General features: G+C 42.5%; 1 protein-coding gene across 1 annotated transcript in view; it reads right to left on the reverse strand.

Moving 5' to 3' along the window:
• The window catches only part of prkci (protein kinase C, iota), a 62,020-nt gene extending 42,238 nt beyond the window's left edge, over nucleotides 1-19,782 (reverse strand). Inside the window, exon 1 of the mRNA XM_041896794.2 lies at nucleotides 19,463-19,782. Within this exon, the coding sequence (XP_041752728.2) occupies nucleotides 19,463-19,545 (83 nt within the window). The 5' untranslated portion in view covers nucleotides 19,546-19,782. The remainder of the gene's footprint in view (nucleotides 1-19,462) is intronic.
• Nucleotides 19,783-20,585: the final 803 nt, after the last annotated feature.

Below are 20,585 nucleotides of genomic sequence, written 5' to 3' on the forward strand. Positions count from 1 at the left end.
CTTCCTCCCTCGCACTCTCTTCTACCTCTTCCTCCCCCTCCATACAGTTTGTGTTAATTAGTGACAGCACAGGAGGAGTGTTGACCCTCATTCTGGTAGCTACACTCCCACCTCTACAGGCCCCCACGTCCTTCTTAGCACCATGGCTGGTAGGAGCAGGAACAGACACAGACAAAGACACGTGTTTTCTCTCAAATGACACCCCATTCATTCAGCCACACAGTACTGTTACTACACTAGCAGAGCCAGTATCAATGCCAGTGCACTGCTCCATCTACGTGACGTCCAGCCAGGTAACTGGGCCTGGGCAGTAGCTGTTCATTAAAGTCGAACTGACCGTGTTTTAGCAACATTAAATCTTATTATAATCTGTTCATATACACCCCCAGAATGACAGTTTTTAAAACATTTTCTGACAAGCAAGCACTTAGATATGGTCATTTTCACGTTTTCATAAATTAATAGAATGTTTGGGAATAACGTATAGTATGGCATTTGTGATAATTATATAGCGGGCGTGCATTTGGACAACTAATAGAGACACTGAAGTAAATAAAACCTAATAAAAACATGTCATTACCACGACCGGAGTCTACGCAGACCGGTGCGCCATAGCCAATCAGAGCTACAGTAGGCCTATATGCAAATAAGCCATTTGCCACACGGGTCTGCCATCATTCACTTTGAACTGGGCACTTTGAACTGGACATCTTTAGAACGCATTCACCAAAAGCCACAAAATACACCTGAATGGATTTTTGCAAATATGTAAATACCACGGGAGGCCTCTTACATTTGGGAACTTCACAGTCCTATTGATCAAACAACCATGAAAAGGTAGGCTCTCTCTCCCTCAGTTGCGTATGCACACCTACAAGATCAACAACTAATGCTAGCCAGAGAGAGATAAGCTAAAATCTAACGAGGGAACATTAGATAAACCCTCAAGAAAGTTGGCTGTCAAAATTGCACTGAAACGATGGGAAATAGTAGCCTGCTTGTCCCTCTATAGCTTGCCTGCCTATGCATGCTTGTCCCAACCCACGTTTTGACAACTGAATGGGAACTTGCCTGCCCGCCCTTTTGATCGATGCCAAATACATTAGATTGACAATGAAGCGATATGCTAACTGTGGCTAACAGTTGTTCAAGTTCAGCATAGCTAGCTAGCAAAGTGATTCACATTTCTTGCTAGCTAACCAAATGACACCTGCATCTCTAGCTGTAGCTACGAAAAACGGATATCAGGGGGAAAGGTTTGTCCCCCACTGCGCTAACGACATGACATCCTCCCAGTAGCTAGCTAACATTAGGCTCCGTGTTTTTAGCTTGCTAAATAAATAACTACATAAATAGATACGATAGCCCAGGGGTGTCAAACTCAAAATCAGCCCCCAGGCCATATAAAAAATAACAATATAATAAATGAGGGCCAGACATAGCCTATTTGTTTTTACAAAAAAAATGTGTAACTGCGATCCAAACTGGCCATTGTTGTATTACAAAAAGTATGGTCCTTTATAACTTTTGTACACTTATGTACAAAGGATGCTGTATAGTATTTTAAGATATTAAAACAAAATATAAATAATATATTTGTCCAGCCTTTGCTGCTATGCTTGCAGATGTGCATAATATGCTGTGAACCTAATCAAAAAGTGTTTAATAACTCCAAATAACAAAAACTTAGCTATAGGTTTGTTGTAACATTTTTTAAAAAATGTGCACTGCATGGATCACCGGTGCAGTTGAATGCAGCATTGCTGTATGGCACACTCAAAATGTATTGGAGTAGCCAGCCTTGTCTACTGCTCAAATGTTGCTGTAATAGGCCTACATGTTTCTCCTTTGCATGGTGTTTTGTTGCAGGTTTTGCTTTGGTTATTCATTGTCAAGCTTTAAAAACCGAAGCCAGACTGCAACATTTTAGTAGCCTAGCTAGGACTGTAAACATTACACACGAAAGCAGCGCAATTGAAGTTGAATTCTCCAATGAGAGCGCATCAGGCTGTAATTTCATAAAGTATTTGACTCAACTGTTTATACTCGCTTGTGGGTCCTATTCGGCCCGCGGGCCTTGTGTTTGACACATGCGCTAGCCTGTTAGCCACGTTATGATTGACTTGTGATCATTGCCCTTGCTAGTTTGATTGTATTGGCATTCCCAGCCTCAGCTCCAGTCGGCCATTTTTGTTCAAAATATTAAGTCATTGAAACTGAAACAGTGCATACCGAATGGGTGGAGGCAGAAAACAATGTACCAGGCCAGCTATTATTTACAATCTAATAGCAATATTTTTGGGACTATCAAGAAATGAATTGGTAAATTATATTAATCATGCGTTAAACTGCATCCATCTAGTCTGCCAACAATGCCTGGAATTTTTAGTCAAATAGAACCCATTTTTAAATCCTCTTATAAAGGCGGTTTTGAAGTATAAACTGGACATTTTATATTTTTGACTGTTCCATATCGGCAAAGTAGTTCAAACGATGTCAGTTCCACTTTAAACACCTAGCTACTACACTGTGGTTAAAGTTTACCCAGCTAGCAGAAGCACTCTAACAAAGAAACTGCTGTTACTCCCCTACACAGAGCAGGTCTGCAGGCACTAGCGCTAAAGTCTCACACAAAACTAATGGATATTGACATGGATGGACAGTAAAAAACTAAAACAACCTCTAAGCCTAAATGAAACTGTTGACCTGCCTTGGGGCTGTGCCTGTGCTGTGGGGATAGCTACATTACAGTGACAATCACAGATTGTGTAATAGTTGCTCATCACTGGTGAGTAACAGAAGAAATGCCATTCTACAGTGAGGGAAAAAAGTATTTTATCCCCTGCTGATTTTGTACGTTTGCTATAATTTTAATGGTAGGTTTATTTGAACAGTGACAGACAGAATAACAACAACAAAAATCCAGAAAAACGCATGTCAAAAATGTTATAAATTGATTTGCATTTTAAATGAGCCTGTCAACTATGCCTCTGCCTATCCCTGTTCTCTCCTCTCCGCACAGGCTACACAAACGCCTCACACCGCGTGGCTGCTGCCTCTCTAACCTGGTGGTCCCTGCACGCACCACTCACCTGGAGTTCCAGGTCTCAGGCAGCCTCTGGAACTGCCGTTCTGCTGCCAACAAGGCAGAGTTCATCCCAGCCTATGCTACCCTCCAATCCCTCGACTTCTTGGCGCTGACGGAAACATGGATTAACACTGAAAACACTGCTACTCCTACTGCTCTCTCCTCGTCTGACCATGTGTTCTCGCATACCCCGAGAGCATCTGGTCAGCGGGGTGGTGGCACAGGAATCTTCATATCTCCCAAGTGGACATTCTCAATTTTTCCCCTAACCCATCAGTCTATCTCCTCATTTGAATTCCATGCTGTCACAGTCACTAGCCCATTTAAGCTTAATATCCTTGTCATCTATCGCCCTCCAGGATCCCTTGGAGAGTTCATCAATGAGCTTGACGCCTTGATAAGCTCCTTTCCTCACAGTTCTGGGGGATTTCAACCTCCCTACGTCTACATTTGACTCATTTCTCTCTGCCTCCTTCTTTCCACTCCTCTCCTCTTTTGACCTCACCCTCTCACCGTCCCCCCCTACTCACAAGGCAGGCAATACGCTTGACCTCATCTTTACTAGATGCTGTTCTTCTACTAATCTCACTGCAATTCCCCTCCATGTCTCCGACCACTACTTTGTATCCTTTTCTCTCTCGCTCTCCTCCAACACTACTCACTCTGCCCCTACACAGATGGTAATGCGCCGTCGCAACCTTCGCTCTCTCTCTCCCGCTACTCTCTCCTCTTCCATCCTATCATCTCTTCCCTCTGCTCAATCCTTCGCCCTCCAATCTCCTGATTCTGCCTCCTCAACCCTCCTCTCCTCCCTTTCTGCATCCTTTGACTCTCTATGTCCCCTATCCTCCCGGCCGGCTCGGTCCTCCCCTCCAGCTCCGTGGCTTGATGACTCATTGCGAGCTCACAGAACAGAGCTCCGGGCAGCTGAGCGGAAATGGAAGAAAACTAGACTCCCTGCGGACCTGGCATCTTTTCACTCCCTCCTCTCTACATTTTCTTCATCTGTTTCTGCTGCTAAGGCCACTTTCTACCACTCTAAATTCCAAGCATCTGCCTCTAACCCTAGGACGCTCTTTGCCACATTCTCCTCCCTGCTGAATCCTCCCCCCCTCCTCCCTCTCTGTGGATGACTTCGTCAACCACTTTGAAAAAAAGGTTGACGACATCCGATCCTCGTTTGTTAAGCCAAATGACACTGCTGGTCCTGCTCACACTGCCGTACCCTATGCTTTGACTTCTTTCTCCCCTCTCTCTCCAGATAAAATCATGCGACTTGTGACGGCAGGCCGCCCAACAACCTGCCCGCTTGACCCTATCCCCTCCTCTCTTCTCCAGACCATCTCCGGTGACCTTCTCCCCTACCTCACCTCGCTGATCAACTCATCCTTGACCGCTGGCTATGTCCCTTCCGTCTTCAAGAGAGCGAGAGTTGCACCCCTTCTCAAAAAACCAACACTTGATCCCTCTGATGTCAACAACTACAGACCAGTATCCCTTCTTTCTTTTCTCTCCAAAACTATTGAGCATGCCGTCTCTAGCCAACTCTCTTGCTATCTCTCTCAGAATGACCTTCTTGATCCTAACCAGTCAGGTTTCAGGACTGGTCATTCAACTGAGACTGCTCTTCTCTGTGTCACGGAGGCTCTCCGCACAGCTAAAGCTAACTCTCTCTCCTCTGCTCTTGTCCTTCTAGACCTGTCTGCTGCCTTTGATACTGTGAACCATCAGATCCTCCTCTCCACCCTCTCCGAGCTGGGCATCTCCGGCGCGGCTCACTCTTGGATTGCGTCCTACCTGACCGGTCGCTCCTACCAAGTGGCGTGGCGAGAAGCTGTCTCCGCACCACGTGCTCTCACCACTGGTGTCCCCCAGGGCTCAGTTCTAGGCCCTCTCCTATTCTCGCTATACACCAAGTCACTTGGCTCTGTCATATCCTCACATGGCCTCTCCTATCATTGCTACGCTGACGATACACAACTAATCTTCTCCTTTCCCCCTTCTGATAACCAGGTGGCGAATCGCATCTCTGTATGTCTGGCAGACATATCAGTATGGATGACGGATCACCACCTCAAGCTGAACCTTGGCAAGACGGAGCTGCTCTTCCTCCCGGGGAAGGACTGCCCGTTCCATGATCTCGCCATCACGGTTGACAACTCCGTTGTGTCCTCCTCCCAGAGTGCGAATAGCCTTGGCGTGACCCTGGACAACACCCTGTCGTTCTCTGCTAACATCAAGGCGGTGACTCGATCCTGTAGGTTCATGCTCTACAACATTCGGAGAGTACGACCCTGCCTTACACAGGAAGCGGCACAGGTCCTAATCCAGGCACTTGTCATCTCCCGTCTGGATTACTGCAACTCGCTGTTGGCTGGGCTCCCTGCCTGTGCCATTAAACCCCTACAACTCATCCAGAATGCCGCAGCCCGCCTGGTGTTCAACCTTCCCAAGTTCTCTCACGTCACCCCGCTCCTCCACACACTCCACTGGCTTCCAGTTGAAGCTCGCATCTGTTACAAGACCATGGTGCTTGCCTATGGAGCAGTGAGGGGAACGGCACCTCCGTACCTTCAGGCTCTGATCAGTCCCTACACCCAAACGAGGGCATTGCATTCATCCACCTCTGGCCTGCTGGCTCCCTTCCTCTGCGGAAGCATAGTTCCCGCTCAGCCCAGTCAAAACTGTTCGCTGCTCTGGCACCCCAATGGTGGAACAAGCTCCCTCACGACGCCAGGACAGCGGAGTCACTCACCACCTTCCGGAGACATTTGAAACCCCACCTCTTTAAGGAATACCTGGGATAGGATAAAGTAATCCTTCTACCCCCCCCCCTTACCCCATCCCACCCCCCTAAAAAAAAAAAAAAAAAAACATTGTAAAGTGGTTGTACTACTGGCTATAAGGTGAATGCACCAATTTGTACGTCGCTCTGGATAAGAGCGTCTGCTAAATGACGTAAATGTAAATGAGGGAAATAAGTATTTGACCCCCTCTCAATCAGAAAGATTTCTGCCTCCCAGGTGTCTTTTATACAGGTAACGAGCTGAGATTAGGAGCACACTCTTAAAGGGAGTGCTCCTAATCTCAGCTTGTTACCTGTATAAAAGACACCTGTCCACAGAAGCAATCAATCAGATTCCAAACTCTCCACCATGGCCAAGACCAAAGAGCTCTCCAAGGATGTCAGGGACAACATTGTAGACCTACACAAGGCTGGAATGGGCTACAAGACCATCGCCAAGCAGCTTGGTGAGAAGGTGACAACAGAACTGTCAATCTCCCTCGGCCTGGGGCTCCATGCAAGATCTCACCTCGTGGAGTTGCAATGATCATGAGAACGGTGAGGAATCAGCCCAGAACTACACGGGAGGATATTGTCAATGATCTCAAGGCAGCTGGGACCATAGTCACCAAGAAAACAATTGGTAACACACTACGCCGTGAAGGACCGACATCCTGCAGCGCCCGCAAGGTCCCCCTGCTCAAGAAAGCACATATACAGGGCCGTCTGAAGTTTGCCAATGAACATCTGAATGATTCAGAGGAGAACTGGGTGAAAGTGGTGGTCAGATGAGACCAAAATCGAGCTCTTTGGCATCAACTCAACTCGCCGTGTTTGGAGGAGGAGGAATGCTGCCTATGACCCCAAGAACACCATCCCCACCGTCAAACATGGAGGTGGAAACATTATGCTTTGGGGGTGTTTTTCTGCTAAGAGGACAGGACAACTTCACCGCATCAAAGGGACGATGGACGGGCCATGTACCGTCAAATTTTGGGTGAGAACCTCCTTCCCTCAGCCAGGGCATTGAAAATGGGTCGTAAATGGGGATTCCAGCATGACAATGACCCAAAACACACGGCCAAGGCAACAAAGGAGTAGCTCAAGAAGAAGCACATTAAGGTCCTGGAGTGGCCTAGCCAGTCTCCAGACCTTAATCCCATAGAAAATCTGTGGAGGGAGCTGAAAGTTCGAGTTGCCAAACGTCGCCTCGAATCCTTAATGACTTGGAGAAGATCTGCAAAGAGGATTGGAACAAAATCCCTCCTGAGATGTGTGCAAACCTGCTGGCCAACTACAAGAAACGTCTGACCTCTGATTGCCAACAAGGGTTTTGCCACCAAGTACTAAGTCATGTTTTGCAGAGGGGTCAAATACTTATTTCCCTCATTAAAATGCAAATCAATTTATACAATTTTTGACATGCGTTTTTCTGGATTTTTTTGTTGTTATTCTGTCTCTCACTGTTCAAATAAACCTACCATTAAAATTATAGACTGATCATGTCTTTGTCAGTGGGCAAACGTACAAAATCAGCAGGGGATCAAATACTTTTTTCCCCCTCACTGTATGATTCCACTCCACTCTTCTTGTGCAAAGGAAATTGGTATAGGCCTACTACTACTGTCGCCTTGTAACAGTCAGTCCAACCAAGCTGTATGAACAAAATAAGACTATACACTGAGTGTACAAAACATTAGGAACACTTTCCTAATATTGAGTTTCACCCCCTCCTTTTGCCCTCAATTCATCAGTGCATGGACTCTACAAGGTGTCGAAAGCATTCCACAGGGATGCTGGCACATGTTGACTCCAATGCTTCTCTCGTGTCAAGTTGGCTGGATGTTCTTTGGGTGGTGGACCATTCTTGATACACACGTGAAATGGTTGAGTGTGAAAAACCCAGCAGTGTTGCAGTTCTTCACACAAACCGGTGCACCTTGTACCTACTACCATAACCCGTTCAAAGGCACTTAAATATTTTCTCTTGCCCATTCAACCTCTGAATGAATACACAATCCATGTCTCAATTGTCTCAAGGCTTAAATCCTTCTTTAATATGTCTCCCCCCTTCATCTACACGGATTGAAGTGGATTTAACAGGTGACATCAATAAGGGATCATAGCTTTCACCTGGTCAGTCTATGTCATGGAAAGAGCAAGTGTTTCTAATGTTTTGTACACTCAGTGTACATGTGAGAGGTATAATATTCAGACACTCTTGGAGAAGGACATTGAGAGAATGTATTTTCTTTGTAGTTTCTGAGCAGTGTTTCTGCATTAGCCTTCATAGGGGTACTTCATTAGTTACCTATGACAAAAGTCATTACTGGGGAAAGTGGGATTCAGCCCCTTGCCCCTGTCGCCACCACCCTCTAAAACCCCAGCGGCAGCCCCATCTGCTTCTGAGCAGGTAGGTCATCGGTCACTGGTGAGCACCCAAGCAGGGAGACTGTTGATCAGTGTGCCCCTCTCCCCAGGCAGCACACCTAGGAACATCCATCTCTCTGTCACCACTGGGGGCATGTACCCTCAATCTCCATTGCAGTTATAACCACCCTGCTCTTCTGCACCTCTACAGTCCCTGTAGAGGTACTCCACCCACACCCACCAGTTTCACCTATATGTATTTAGCAGTGATGCACCGCAAAAAAACAAAAGATTTTAAAATAACCATTTTAAACATAAGAATGTAGAACATATATATTTTTTAATAAGAGCATCTCTGAGAACTAACAATCACCACAATAAAAACTAGGCAGTCAGGGAAAATCAAAAATTCATTATGAGATTATTATGGATAAGAGCGAGAAGATTTATTGGAAAGGAGCATCAAGCTCATAACCCTGCACTTTTACCACCCTGTGAAGTTCATCATAACTTCTCATCTGTAGCCTAATTAACTGCATGCTTTCCCGACGAGTCGTAGTAGGAGGACCACAACACATGTCTTCGCGTGACTCCAAGTTTACTTCGATATGATAGTTATTATATCAACATTTGCACATAAGTGTTTCCACCGACGTTTCTCACAATTAATTTAACATACAAAAAGATCTAGCGTATTTTGTTTTGTCGACATTTGGAAATTTAACTGATAAATGTTCTGTTTCCATCAGACCTGTCATGACATTTTTTTATCCAACATGTACTTTATGCACATAAAAAGGTCAGATGGAAACCTGGTTAATGTTAGAAAAAAGTTCGGTCCAAATCCGATGTTAGGTACTATATTTATTGAATATTAAAAATTGACAATTTGGGTGCAATCAATTAACTTAATTTCTCAGAGATCAAATTATATTTCAAAAATAATGCTGCAGGAATGCTAATGTTATGTTTCTAACAGAAACAATTTCAGAACAAATCAGATGGTTGGTGTCAAAAACCTCTTTCTTGTGCTTTTTGAGGTGGAACGACCCAGCTGCTGTAAATCTCAATTTGCCTACTCAGGAGCCTAGAGTTTCATTAACTATCTCTGTCAGTGATTTCAATCTTACAATCATGTTTTGGCATGATTATATGTCTCATTTCAAGTAACTAGCTGCAGGATTAAAGAAACATTCAATCATATAGCCTACTTCACATAGAAACCCAAATAGTATATAGATAGAAAGATGTGTGGGTGTCATGTATGCTAGAATGGAGGTTTAAAAACTACAGCTGCATATGCATATTAGCCGAGACAGCATATCTTACACATGACATACATTGCAATACAATCTTCTCTAAAAACAGCTGGGCAAAATGTATACGATGTGCTCTGCAATAAGATGACCAGAGTTTGATTTCTAAACAAGATGAGTTCTCAAAATGTCAGCAGCTGCCTAATACCCTGGTGGTCATGCATAATGAATATAAGGTATGGAGAACGATAGAGTCAGCAGGATTATAGAACAAGTTCAGAAATGAATGTTTGAGTTTCAAATACTAAATGTTCAGTGAACGTGAATACATTTAGGTGGTTTAAATGATTAGCCTCACCTAAAAGTTGACGGTGCCAAATTCTTGGCAATCCATTATTCTACTACTAACCATGACTGAGTGAGGCTTTCCATAATGTACATTTCATACATTCGAACAAAGAACACCCATCACATTTAGTGTTTCACCATTTATTGAGTACGGAGACAAATAGCAAAAGGTGTCTCAGGCAGTATTTTAAGTATCTAAATATAGCGTAAACTACCAATCAATGCATATAGAAAGAGAAGTGCTGTGGAGGGCATAATCTTACAATGTTGTAGTCCAGAAATGAGAGCTTTACCATCTATGCCAAAAGCCTGAGCCTCTGACGGAGACAGTAGAACTGTCAAAACTTGGAAAGATAGTAAATTCATGTTGAGCTTCCTTGACATCTTAGCTGCTGCACATTTAGAATTTGCCGGAACGAGTCGTTTCTATGCGACACGGCAACGCGTAGAAGCAGATAACAGCGCGTCATACAGTGCTACCAAAACAAAGATCTCCACACATGCAAGAGGCATATCTCACTCGATACAAAACACTGAGTTTTCAGATTTCTCTCTGGGGTTTGTAGAACCACCTGCAACTGGACACTGACATTTATAAAGATAGCTGTTTTCCAGAATCGAAAACGAAGAGATTCTCGCCAATACCAGGTTAGTTGAAGAATCTATCGTGCCGTTTTGTATAGGTGAACCTGTAACATCCAGTAATGGATACCAAAAAACTTTGGTTACATCACATTATCTGTTGTATAATCTGTAGCTAAGTCCAACTAGGCCTATTGACAGGGATAATTTGGCATTTCTTGTTTGTCAGTATGAATGAAATTAGTGAGTCCTGCCTTAATGACTGTGTTAGCTTCATAATACTTGTCCTATTGATTTTTGTAGTTTTAAAGTATTACTTGGAGTTGAAATAATGATAGCTAGAGCTCCCTGTCCCGGAATGACATGCTAGTGATAAAGCCATCTGCTCCTGCTAGCTAGTAACAGGTCTGTTCCTTGTAGCTGGCTATTTAAATTGCTACGGTTGCTGCGTTCTAAGTAAAGTTGGGAGTTATTTTACAGCTTGCATTGATAGTATTATGTTTCTATAACTAAATAGCTAGATTACAAATATAAAAAAAGACTTTACCCATGGCAGTGGTTGAACGGAGGTCTCTCTCGAGCTGTCACACGCTGTGTTTAGTACCTTAGCTACGGAGAACGTGATTGGTAGACGTGATCAGCAGAGTTGGTACCTGGATAGTACAAGTTTTGATTGGTTTGCTGTTTTGACACTGCCAACAAACGGAAATGTGTTCAGAATAAATATACACCTTAAACATTAAGAATACCTGCTCTTTCCATGACGGACTGACCAGGTGAATCCAAGTGAAAGCAGATATGATCCCTTATTGATGTCACTTATTAAACCCACTTCAATCAGTGTAGATGAAGGGGAGGAGACAGGTTAAAGAATGATTTTAAGCCTTGAGACATGGATTGGGAGATACTCAATACCAGGAAGGTGTTCCTAATGTTTGGTATACTCCGTGTATATGAATGTCATTCTCTTTATGGTGATGTATCCTAAATAGGTACACAAAGGCAGAAATATGCAATATCCTCCTTTGCATATCTGGATATTATTTTAATGAGCTCCGCCACCAAACAAGACCAAATTTGGTTGGTCCGGACCAAAACTGAACCAATCACAGACATCTATGTTTAACAACTTTAGACATCAACGCACAGCAAACTCAGTAGAATAGAGTAGAGTTCAGTACAGTATATTACAGTGTACTAAACTGTAGTGTGCTCTACTGTGGACTGTACTATACTTTTCTTTACCGTACTCTACAGAAGAACCGGACGGGGGAAGGAAAGAAAAAAGATACCAAGAAAAAAAAGACAGCAATAGAGTCCAGACTTCACACACTCTTGCTTTGACCACCAGACGACAGAAAGAGAAAGAAAACAGTTATCAGCTGAACATAACAGTATGCCAGTGGAAGGGAGGACAGTAGCAGGTGACCAAACTGTGATTTCTGACTACTATGATTAAGGCTTTTGCTGGTAGATGTTTTCTAAGACCTTTCAGGTTATGTCGTTATAGGACTCGTTTTACAGTGGATATAGATACGCTTGTACCGGTTTCCTCCAGCATCTTCACAAGGTCCTTTGCTGTTGTTCTAGGATTGATTTGCACTTTTCGCACCAAAGTACATTTATCTCAAGGAGACAGAACGCGTCTCCTTCCTGAGCGGTATGATGGCTGCGTGGTCCCATAGTGTTTATACTTGCGTACTATTGTTTGTACAGATGAACGTGGTACCTTCAGGCGTTTTGAAATTGCTCTCAAGGATGAACCAGACTTGTGGAGGTCTACAAATTTTTTTCTAAGGTCTTGGCTGATTTCTTTTGATTTTCCCATGATGTCAAGCAAAGAGGCACTGAGTTTGAAGGTAGGCCTTGAAATACATCCACATCTCCAATTTACTCAAATTATGTCAATTAGCCTATCAGAAGCTTCTAAAGCCGTGACATCATTTTCTGGTATTTTCCAAGCTGTTTAAAAAGGCACAGTCAACTTAGTGTATGTAAACTTCTGACCCACTGGAATTGTGATACAGTGAATTATAAGTGAAATAATCTGTCTGTAAACAATTGTTGGAAAAATTACTTGTGTCATGCACAAAGTAGGTTTGTTAACAAGAAATTTGTGGAGTGGTTTAAAAACGAGTTTTAATAACTCCAACCTAAGTGTATGTAAACTTCCGACTTCAACTGTGTGTATGTATGTATATATATATATATATATATATATGCCTTAGCTCCTATGAACTTCACGTTGGTGCTCATGGGTCCTTTTACATGGAAATTACCTTAGGATTCTACGGTACATTTGTATACTTTTCAGCCAGTAGTTCTGAAAGTAGCACTCACGAGCCAAAAGTGCTTCCTCAAAATTGCGTACTACATCACATACGTATATATAGTGTATGTGGACACCCCTTCAAATTAGTGGATTCGGCCATTTCAGCCACACCCGTTGCTGACAATCTCCATAGAGAAACATTTGCAGTAGAATGGCACAGTCATAGGATGTCACCTTTCCAATAAGTCAGTTCGTCAAATGTCTGCCCTGCTAGAGCTGCCACGGTCAACTGTAAGTGCTGTTATTGTGAAGTGGAAACGTCTAGGAGCAACAACGGCTCACACAAGCTCACAGAACGGGAACGCCGAGTGCTGTAGAGCGTAGCACTCATAACCGAGTTCCAAACTGCCTCTGGAAGCAACGTCAGCACAAGAACTGTTAGTCGGGAGCTTCATGAAATGGGTTTCCATCGTCGAGCATCCACACAAGCCTATGATCACCATGCGCAATGCCAAGCGACGGCTGGAGTGGTGTAAATCCTGCTGCCATTTGACTCTGGAGCAGTGGAAACGCATTCTCTGGAGTGATGAATCACGCTTCACCATCTAGCAGTCCGACGGACGAATCTGGGTTTGGCGGATGCCAGGAGAACGCTACCTGCCCCAGTGCCAACTGTAAAGTTTGGTGGAGGAGAAATAATGGTCTGGGGCTGTTTTTCATGGTTTGGCAAGGCCCCTTAGTTCCAGTGAAGGGAAATCTTAACGCAATAGCATACAATGACATTCTAGACGATTATGTGCTTCCAACTTTGGGGAAGGCCCTTTCCTGTTACTCCCCCATGCAACAAGTGAGGTCCATACAGAAATGGTTTGTCAATATCGGTGTGGAAAAACTTGACTGGCCTGCACAGAGCCCTTACCTCAACCTCCTTCGGGATGAATTGGACTGCGAGCCAGGCCGAATCGCCCAACATCAGTGCCCAACCTCACTAATGCGCTTGTGGCTGAATGAAGCAAGTCCCCGCAGCAATGTTCCAACATCTAGTGGAAAGCCTTCCCAGAAGAGTGGAGGCTGTTATAGCAGCAAAGGGGGGTCCAACTCCATATTAATGCCCATGATTTTGGTATGAGATGTCCGACGAGCAGGTGTCCACATACTTTTGGTAATGTAGTGTATGTGCAGAGATGTGCACCACGTCATTGCTCTCCCTCTACTGTGTTTGCATCTTGCTAGCAGTCACTCAAATGGCGAGGGGCTGAAACTCATTGGTTGGAACTCGAATTGCAAGGGGGCTAGCCAACATGGGGGAATATGGAAGGGAAAATGGCGCTGCACAGATACCAGTAAACAGTCTCTTTCAAACAAGGGATTTTGTGGATAATTGCATATGCACGTATGAACTACACATTGACACATCCAGCCCTAAGCACGAGGTAAAAAATAAAATAATCCTAGTCGCCAAATATCAGGAGCATGTCTTTAACCCTTTACACTTGTGGGAATTGGCCTATATGGATAGGGCTAAATTGAAATGTTTCTAACAGAAGAAATATGAAAAGCATGGTAGTAATAGAAAGCGAACAGTTTGGAGATCATGTGAAAATCATTAGACCAAAGTTGAGGACACCAGAGTTCACCTGACAAGACTGAATCCAAACATTACACTGTTGATTTTATGTGCATTTTACATTTACGGTACTTTGCGCCACATTTGTTGATAACGAAATCTGAAAATAACCTGGATACATTCAGTAGCATAAGAATATTCCTGGAAAATGCTGGGTAGGGGCACCATAAGACAAAATTATCAAGGGCTTGAGTGAGAGGACTAACTAGTGTCTCCAAGTGGCCACACACCTCTCCAAAGTGTGCAGAGTTCCTAAGTCATTTCCATGCACTTTTATGACTCAAAGAAGAGACTTCAACTATACTGACCAAAACTATAAATGTAACATGTAAAGTGTTGGTCCCATGTTTCATGAGCTAAAATAAAAGATCCCATGTGTAACCACGCCAGCCCAGGACCTCCACATCCGGCTCCTTCACTTGCGGGATTGTCTGAGACCACTGTAAAACATTTTGACCAATCGATTGGTCGAAAGAAAAGACTCTCGGTGCGTTCAAGTGCGTGTTCCGCTGCAAATTTTCTCACAATAGACAAACACAAAGGCTCATTATGTTCAGAACCACCCAGGGTATGACGCCATGTCATCTTGCAACTGTGCATCAAACATTATAAACTTTGACACTGTATTTGACATGAGTTTTATGATATGGAAATGTGAAGTGCACATGTGGACGGGTGTTTGGCTTGCTTGTATGATATCAAAGTGGTATTTATTAGAATCCTCAACGTCTCATCTTTCAAAATCCATAGAGTCCTCTTAAATTTACAGCAATTCCCTCACTCAGACTACAAAATGTTTTCAGGGAGGTATGGGGGTAAATTCTTGTTGCGTATGGTGCACAAGTTCAGAACAGCTGTCAGTCAAAACCAATACAGCACTATGAATCGCAAAGCCTGAGCTATGACGTAATTTACGGCATGTTACTGTACAGTCACTGCGTTCCAATTTAGACGCTTATCAGTGTCCAAATCTGCCATGTTCAACCCTTATATGGGTAAGAGTTTTATATGCTGCATCAGTTGGGCTACAGGTGATAATGCTTATTGCTAATAGCATACATGATAATATAGACCATGCATGGTCCAATATGGTAAATTGTACCAATATGTTTTTGGCATCATTTCTGGAGGTGTACATTATACATTTTAGATGGGGAGGGGGAGGGTGGGGGTGGGGGCCCCCCGCCCCGGCTAAACATGGTCGAAATGTTTTTACTTGTATTTTTCCATATATAGACAAACCCAATGCGTTTTAATAAAATCAACTACATGCTTGTCTGATGAAATAATACACAAATGACTCAAGAGGAAGCCAGAGATCAAGATAACCAGAAGACAAAAACCTTAACCTAACCATCCTCCTCCCACACCTGCTGGCTTTCGTAGATTCTGCCATTACTCTCCTGAAGTTGCCGGTAATAGGCTACACGAGGAGTTGGCAACCTTTCTCATGTGGAATGCCAACTTATCTTACCATTTCTACCGATCTGCGTGCCAGTTATAGTTTTCATATGCACATTTTCGTGGAACAGTTTCATTTAATTTATAATAACGTCTTCGTATCTCAATCATTGTCATGTGGTTAATCAAAATTCTATCCAAATGATACAAACCTAAAAAGTAACTTTTTTGCCCACGGGATAAGAGCTCATCAGGTAGGCCTATTTTATGACATTGTTTTCACTTTACCGGTGAGTGGTTATCGAAAGGGAGAGCTGGAAAGATTTTTCAAATAGGCTACACTGAGGAACTACTGTCATTCTCAATGGATGTAAAAACAGACTTCATTTACTTGCCGTTTGAAGTGAAGAAAAAATTACTTAGTGGTGGTGAGTTAAGACAATCAGAAATACTATCAGATCACCAAATGGGCACAATTATAGGCCTACATTTGCACGCAGGTCAGGTATCCTAGGCCTACTTCTATGCGTAATCAGGTGTGGGTCCTTCCTCAACATTGACAGGAGCGCTCCAAACAAAAGACAATAAATAAATTGACAAAACTCGTAAATGGAATGAAATAAACCAAAACTTGTTTCTCACAAGTGTAGCATAGGGTGTGCGCGCTGCAAACAATGTGACCACTCCAACAATGAGAATGGTAAAAGACTGTAATAATAATAATAATATATTGAATGCATTAACAGAAATTACCGTAACCAAACAAACATTGCTGATTAGAAATTATGGGAATGAACAGTAAATGTACTACTGGTGTGCCATCCCCACGGCCTCCGGAATGGATTAGTCCTCTGAAACAGGCGCAAATCAGACAGGTGTCTCATGTGCCATAAAAAATATATATATATTTGCGACTGCTCGACAAAAAGATCTTGGTCGACCAACAGCCTATTGACAAAACAATCAGTCGACTAAATGGGGTCAGCCCTAGTGCAGTGTTTCCCCTACATGCATCTAGCAGAGGTGCACCGCCGCTGCTAAATTGTGGCCACCAAATATTCAACATTTTAAAATGTTTTTGTGTGTGTTTTTTTATAAACCTTTGGGATGGTACAATGTTTTCAGTGTAAACTTAAAACGACTAAAATCTGATATAAAGTATGAAGAAAAGATAGTGGAGCAATATATAATTAAATAAGATCATCTTTGAGAACTAACAATCACCTAAATAAAAAAATAGACAGTCAAGGATAATCAAGAATTCCAAAAATGTCATGTCATGGGGCCCCCATTGATTTTGTTATAATGTTTGAGTCACTCAGACAGCATAAGAACACGGCATAAGCCATGGCAAAATGTGTAGAATTGCAGGAAACTAGCTTTAAAACTGTAAAATGTTATCTCAGCCCCACGGCAAAATGTGTTGAATTGTGTAGAATCTCCCCCCCCCAACTTTGCCACTGCTGCTGAATAAAATCCTAAAGGAATTCATTGCTCATGCTTCATAATGTTTACTTTACAAAGAGGAAGTTGATAACAGCTGATGTTTGGTGGTGACATTGAAACACCTGAGACAAATTGATGTTGCGTTAAAACTAAGACAGCAGACAGGCTTACAAATAGGCCCAGAGACTGAAAAATATTTTTAAAAGCATTAAAACCAGAAACTTGATGAGTGATGTCTATGAACATTCCACTGTCAGTGTCGGTCGGGTGACTTAAAATAATTGGAAAAAGGTTGTTGTATCATTACTCAAATGTACTATACATTAATAGTTACTAAGCTTATTGTATCATCATTGCATCCAGTATCCGTTCCCAGCCGCCATGCCTCTCTATTCTAACCACTACTCCCTCTATAGCAGTGTTAATGAAGAGTAATGACAGAAACAAGCAGAGCCTGCCACAGCCTGACACCACATATCACCAGACCAGACCCTGCCTGCTGCTGGCCTTGACTGGAAGGCTGGCTGACAGCAGTGTGTGTCTGTTTGAATGAGACTATGAAAGTGAATGGAGATAGAGGGCAGTGCTCGTTATTGCCATCTCTCTTCTGTCAAACTGGCCATTATTCTACTGCAGCGTTTCCCAAACTCTTTCTTCAGGACCCCAAGGGGTACACGTTTAGTTTTTTGCCCTAACACTAAACAGCTGATTCAAATTATAAAAGCTTGATGATTTGTTGATTATTTGAGTCAGCTTTGTAGTGCTAGTGCACCCCTAGGGGTCCCGAGGACTGAGTTTGGGAAACCTACTGTGTAGTCAAAGCAGAGCCATGAATACATTATATGACTCTGATACAAAGTGCAGCAGATATAAAGGACCAGGCTTGATGGTTAGAATCAAAAATGAGTTTCGGATGAGAGCCAACTAGTGTATGATGTAAGCCTGGAGCCAATCTGAATTGTTCTGTTTTATTCATGACTGAAACAGTAAAATTCTGATTGGATCTAGGCTAACAGAGATTAGCTTTTCCACTCAAATTCCCTTTACCCCTATCCTTCGCAAATGTATATGTACAACTGCCAATGCTGATTTAGGCCTTGCCTGGCTGGCTTGATGATGTGTGACCTATCACTGCACTTGACCAACCAATGAAATGTTTCATCCCAGATTCCCCACATACTCGACCTTCCAAGGCATTGTTCTCAGAAATAGTTAGGATGCTTTTATTTTTTTTAACCTTCATTTAACCAGGTAAGCCAGTTGAGAACAAGTTCTCATTTACAACTGCGACCTGGCCAAGTTAAAGCAAAAAACGTTATCTGTTTCCAGAAGAAAAAAAACGTTTTAGTATCCAGGGACAATACAGTGCTGGCAGGGCAGTAACTACAGTGCTGGCAGGGCAGTAACTAGAGTGAGTGGGAAATACAACAGGTCTGGCAGAAGTTACTGGTAATACACGTTTGGTCAGTCTCTCTCTGGGAAAAACAACAATCACAGACTCCATCACACAACGAGGAGTGTCATGGCAACTCCTGTGTGTGACAAATGATTTCCATCTCTGAATACAATTACTAGGTCCACTATTCACCGACTATAAATAACTAGCTACAGCCCAAATAGTAGCATAATCATGTAATCATGAACATTAGGTTTATCTAATTGTTGTAGGCTCTCACCTATCTATGTCAAAGAAAATAAAACAAATCCGAGATTACATCCAATAATAATAATAATAATCTCACAGGATGCTGTCAACGTTTGTTTTACATCAATGATTGAAATACTGTAATTTCAGCTGTGACAACAATAACTCACCAGGTTCAGTACAGTAAAGTTAGCTGGCTATGAGGACACATGATGAGTATCAAACATCCAGCTAACTAGGCTAACTTCATCGTCAAAAACATCAGCTAGCTGGTTAACGTTAGCCACTTAGCTAGCTAGCTAAGTAAATTCAATGTAGCTTAGTCATGTCTCAGAACCTGTAGCTAGCTACCAAGCCATAAACAATGGAAGCTTCACTTGCTAAAAATAGATTCATATTGAGAACGTGCATAAATTATACTGGCCAACATTAAGTAGCTAGTTAAGTTAGCAACAGCTAGCCAACTACATTTCTTGACAGTTTCACTTGTCTGTCAAGTTTATAACGTTATCTATTTAGCGAGCTAACTTAGCTAAAAAGCTAACTGACTGGCTAATAAAGCCTAGCCCAACTTCCTAACGAGTCAAATAACGAAGTGCTTTATTCCGATACAAATTACACAAACCGTAACAGTCTACTTACCCTTTGTAGTAAGCTTTTACCCGGACTTGGTGAGGGTTTTCGCCGGGGTGAGACATGGTGCTGTCCCGCAACGTCGGCATCATAAACTCTCGGATTCCGAACTCCGCTCGCAGAAGATGCTTTCCTTCTGGCTGCGACTAACTTAGCTGTGTACCACGCCCAAAACGATCTCCTCTGTAACTTGCCTAGATAGACAAAACAATTAGATAGCTGACTAGCTATGGAAACGAACAATTCGAGTTTTCTTAATTTTACAAAATCCAGACAAAGTAATGTACAACTTCAGGAGTCCGCCAAACAACATTCCCTACTGCAAAAAGGCCTCACGACGGACGAATCCATTAGCGGAATGTAGGAGGGGCCAAAAACTACTTGAATCAACAAACTAAACAAGAAGATACACTGTCTGATCGTAGATAATATTCGGTAAATGGAACATATAAATACAAGGCGAATCATATGAATGTCATATATTGTAATGATAGACAAGGAGTAAATGTTATTTTTAACACAATGCTGTAAATGTGAATGTGTTCAGCATTCCGATTGTACCAACTGAAATGAAAGGGGGGGGGGTCAATGGGAAACATTGTACATGGCCATTTATACATATAATTTATTTTCTATAAAAATATAATGTGGTAGTTGGAAATGTAGTTCTTGAAATAAAATTCATATTTTGGAAATACAAATGGGTCGTTTTGGCTACATTTGCCATACAAAACTAAACCACTTTACAGTCATAGAAGACTGTAAAGAATGCACTCACTAACTGTAAGTCGCTCTGGATAAGAGCGTCTGCTAAATGACTAAAATTTAAAATGTAAAATGTAATACATGAGCATGACACATACCAGCATTTCTCTGTTTGATCATCATGGACTAATCATTATTTATGTATGGTCATTATATATGTAAAAACAAGACATTTGCACCAATCTGTACCTATCCGGTGTATGTGACAATAAAACACACACATACATACATATATGTATTTGTGTATATATATATAGGCTAATGAAGCTGAGGACTGAGGAAAAGCTGGGGCCTCTTTTCCCGAGTCTTGTGCCCCCTAGTGGTGATAGTGTTACAGTAGATACTGCCAGTAACATAATTAATGTGT

Source organism: Coregonus clupeaformis, chromosome 14 (genome assembly GCF_020615455.1).
Source record: "Coregonus clupeaformis isolate EN_2021a chromosome 14, ASM2061545v1, whole genome shotgun sequence".
NCBI lineage: Eukaryota > Metazoa > Chordata > Actinopteri > Salmoniformes > Salmonidae > Coregonus > Coregonus clupeaformis.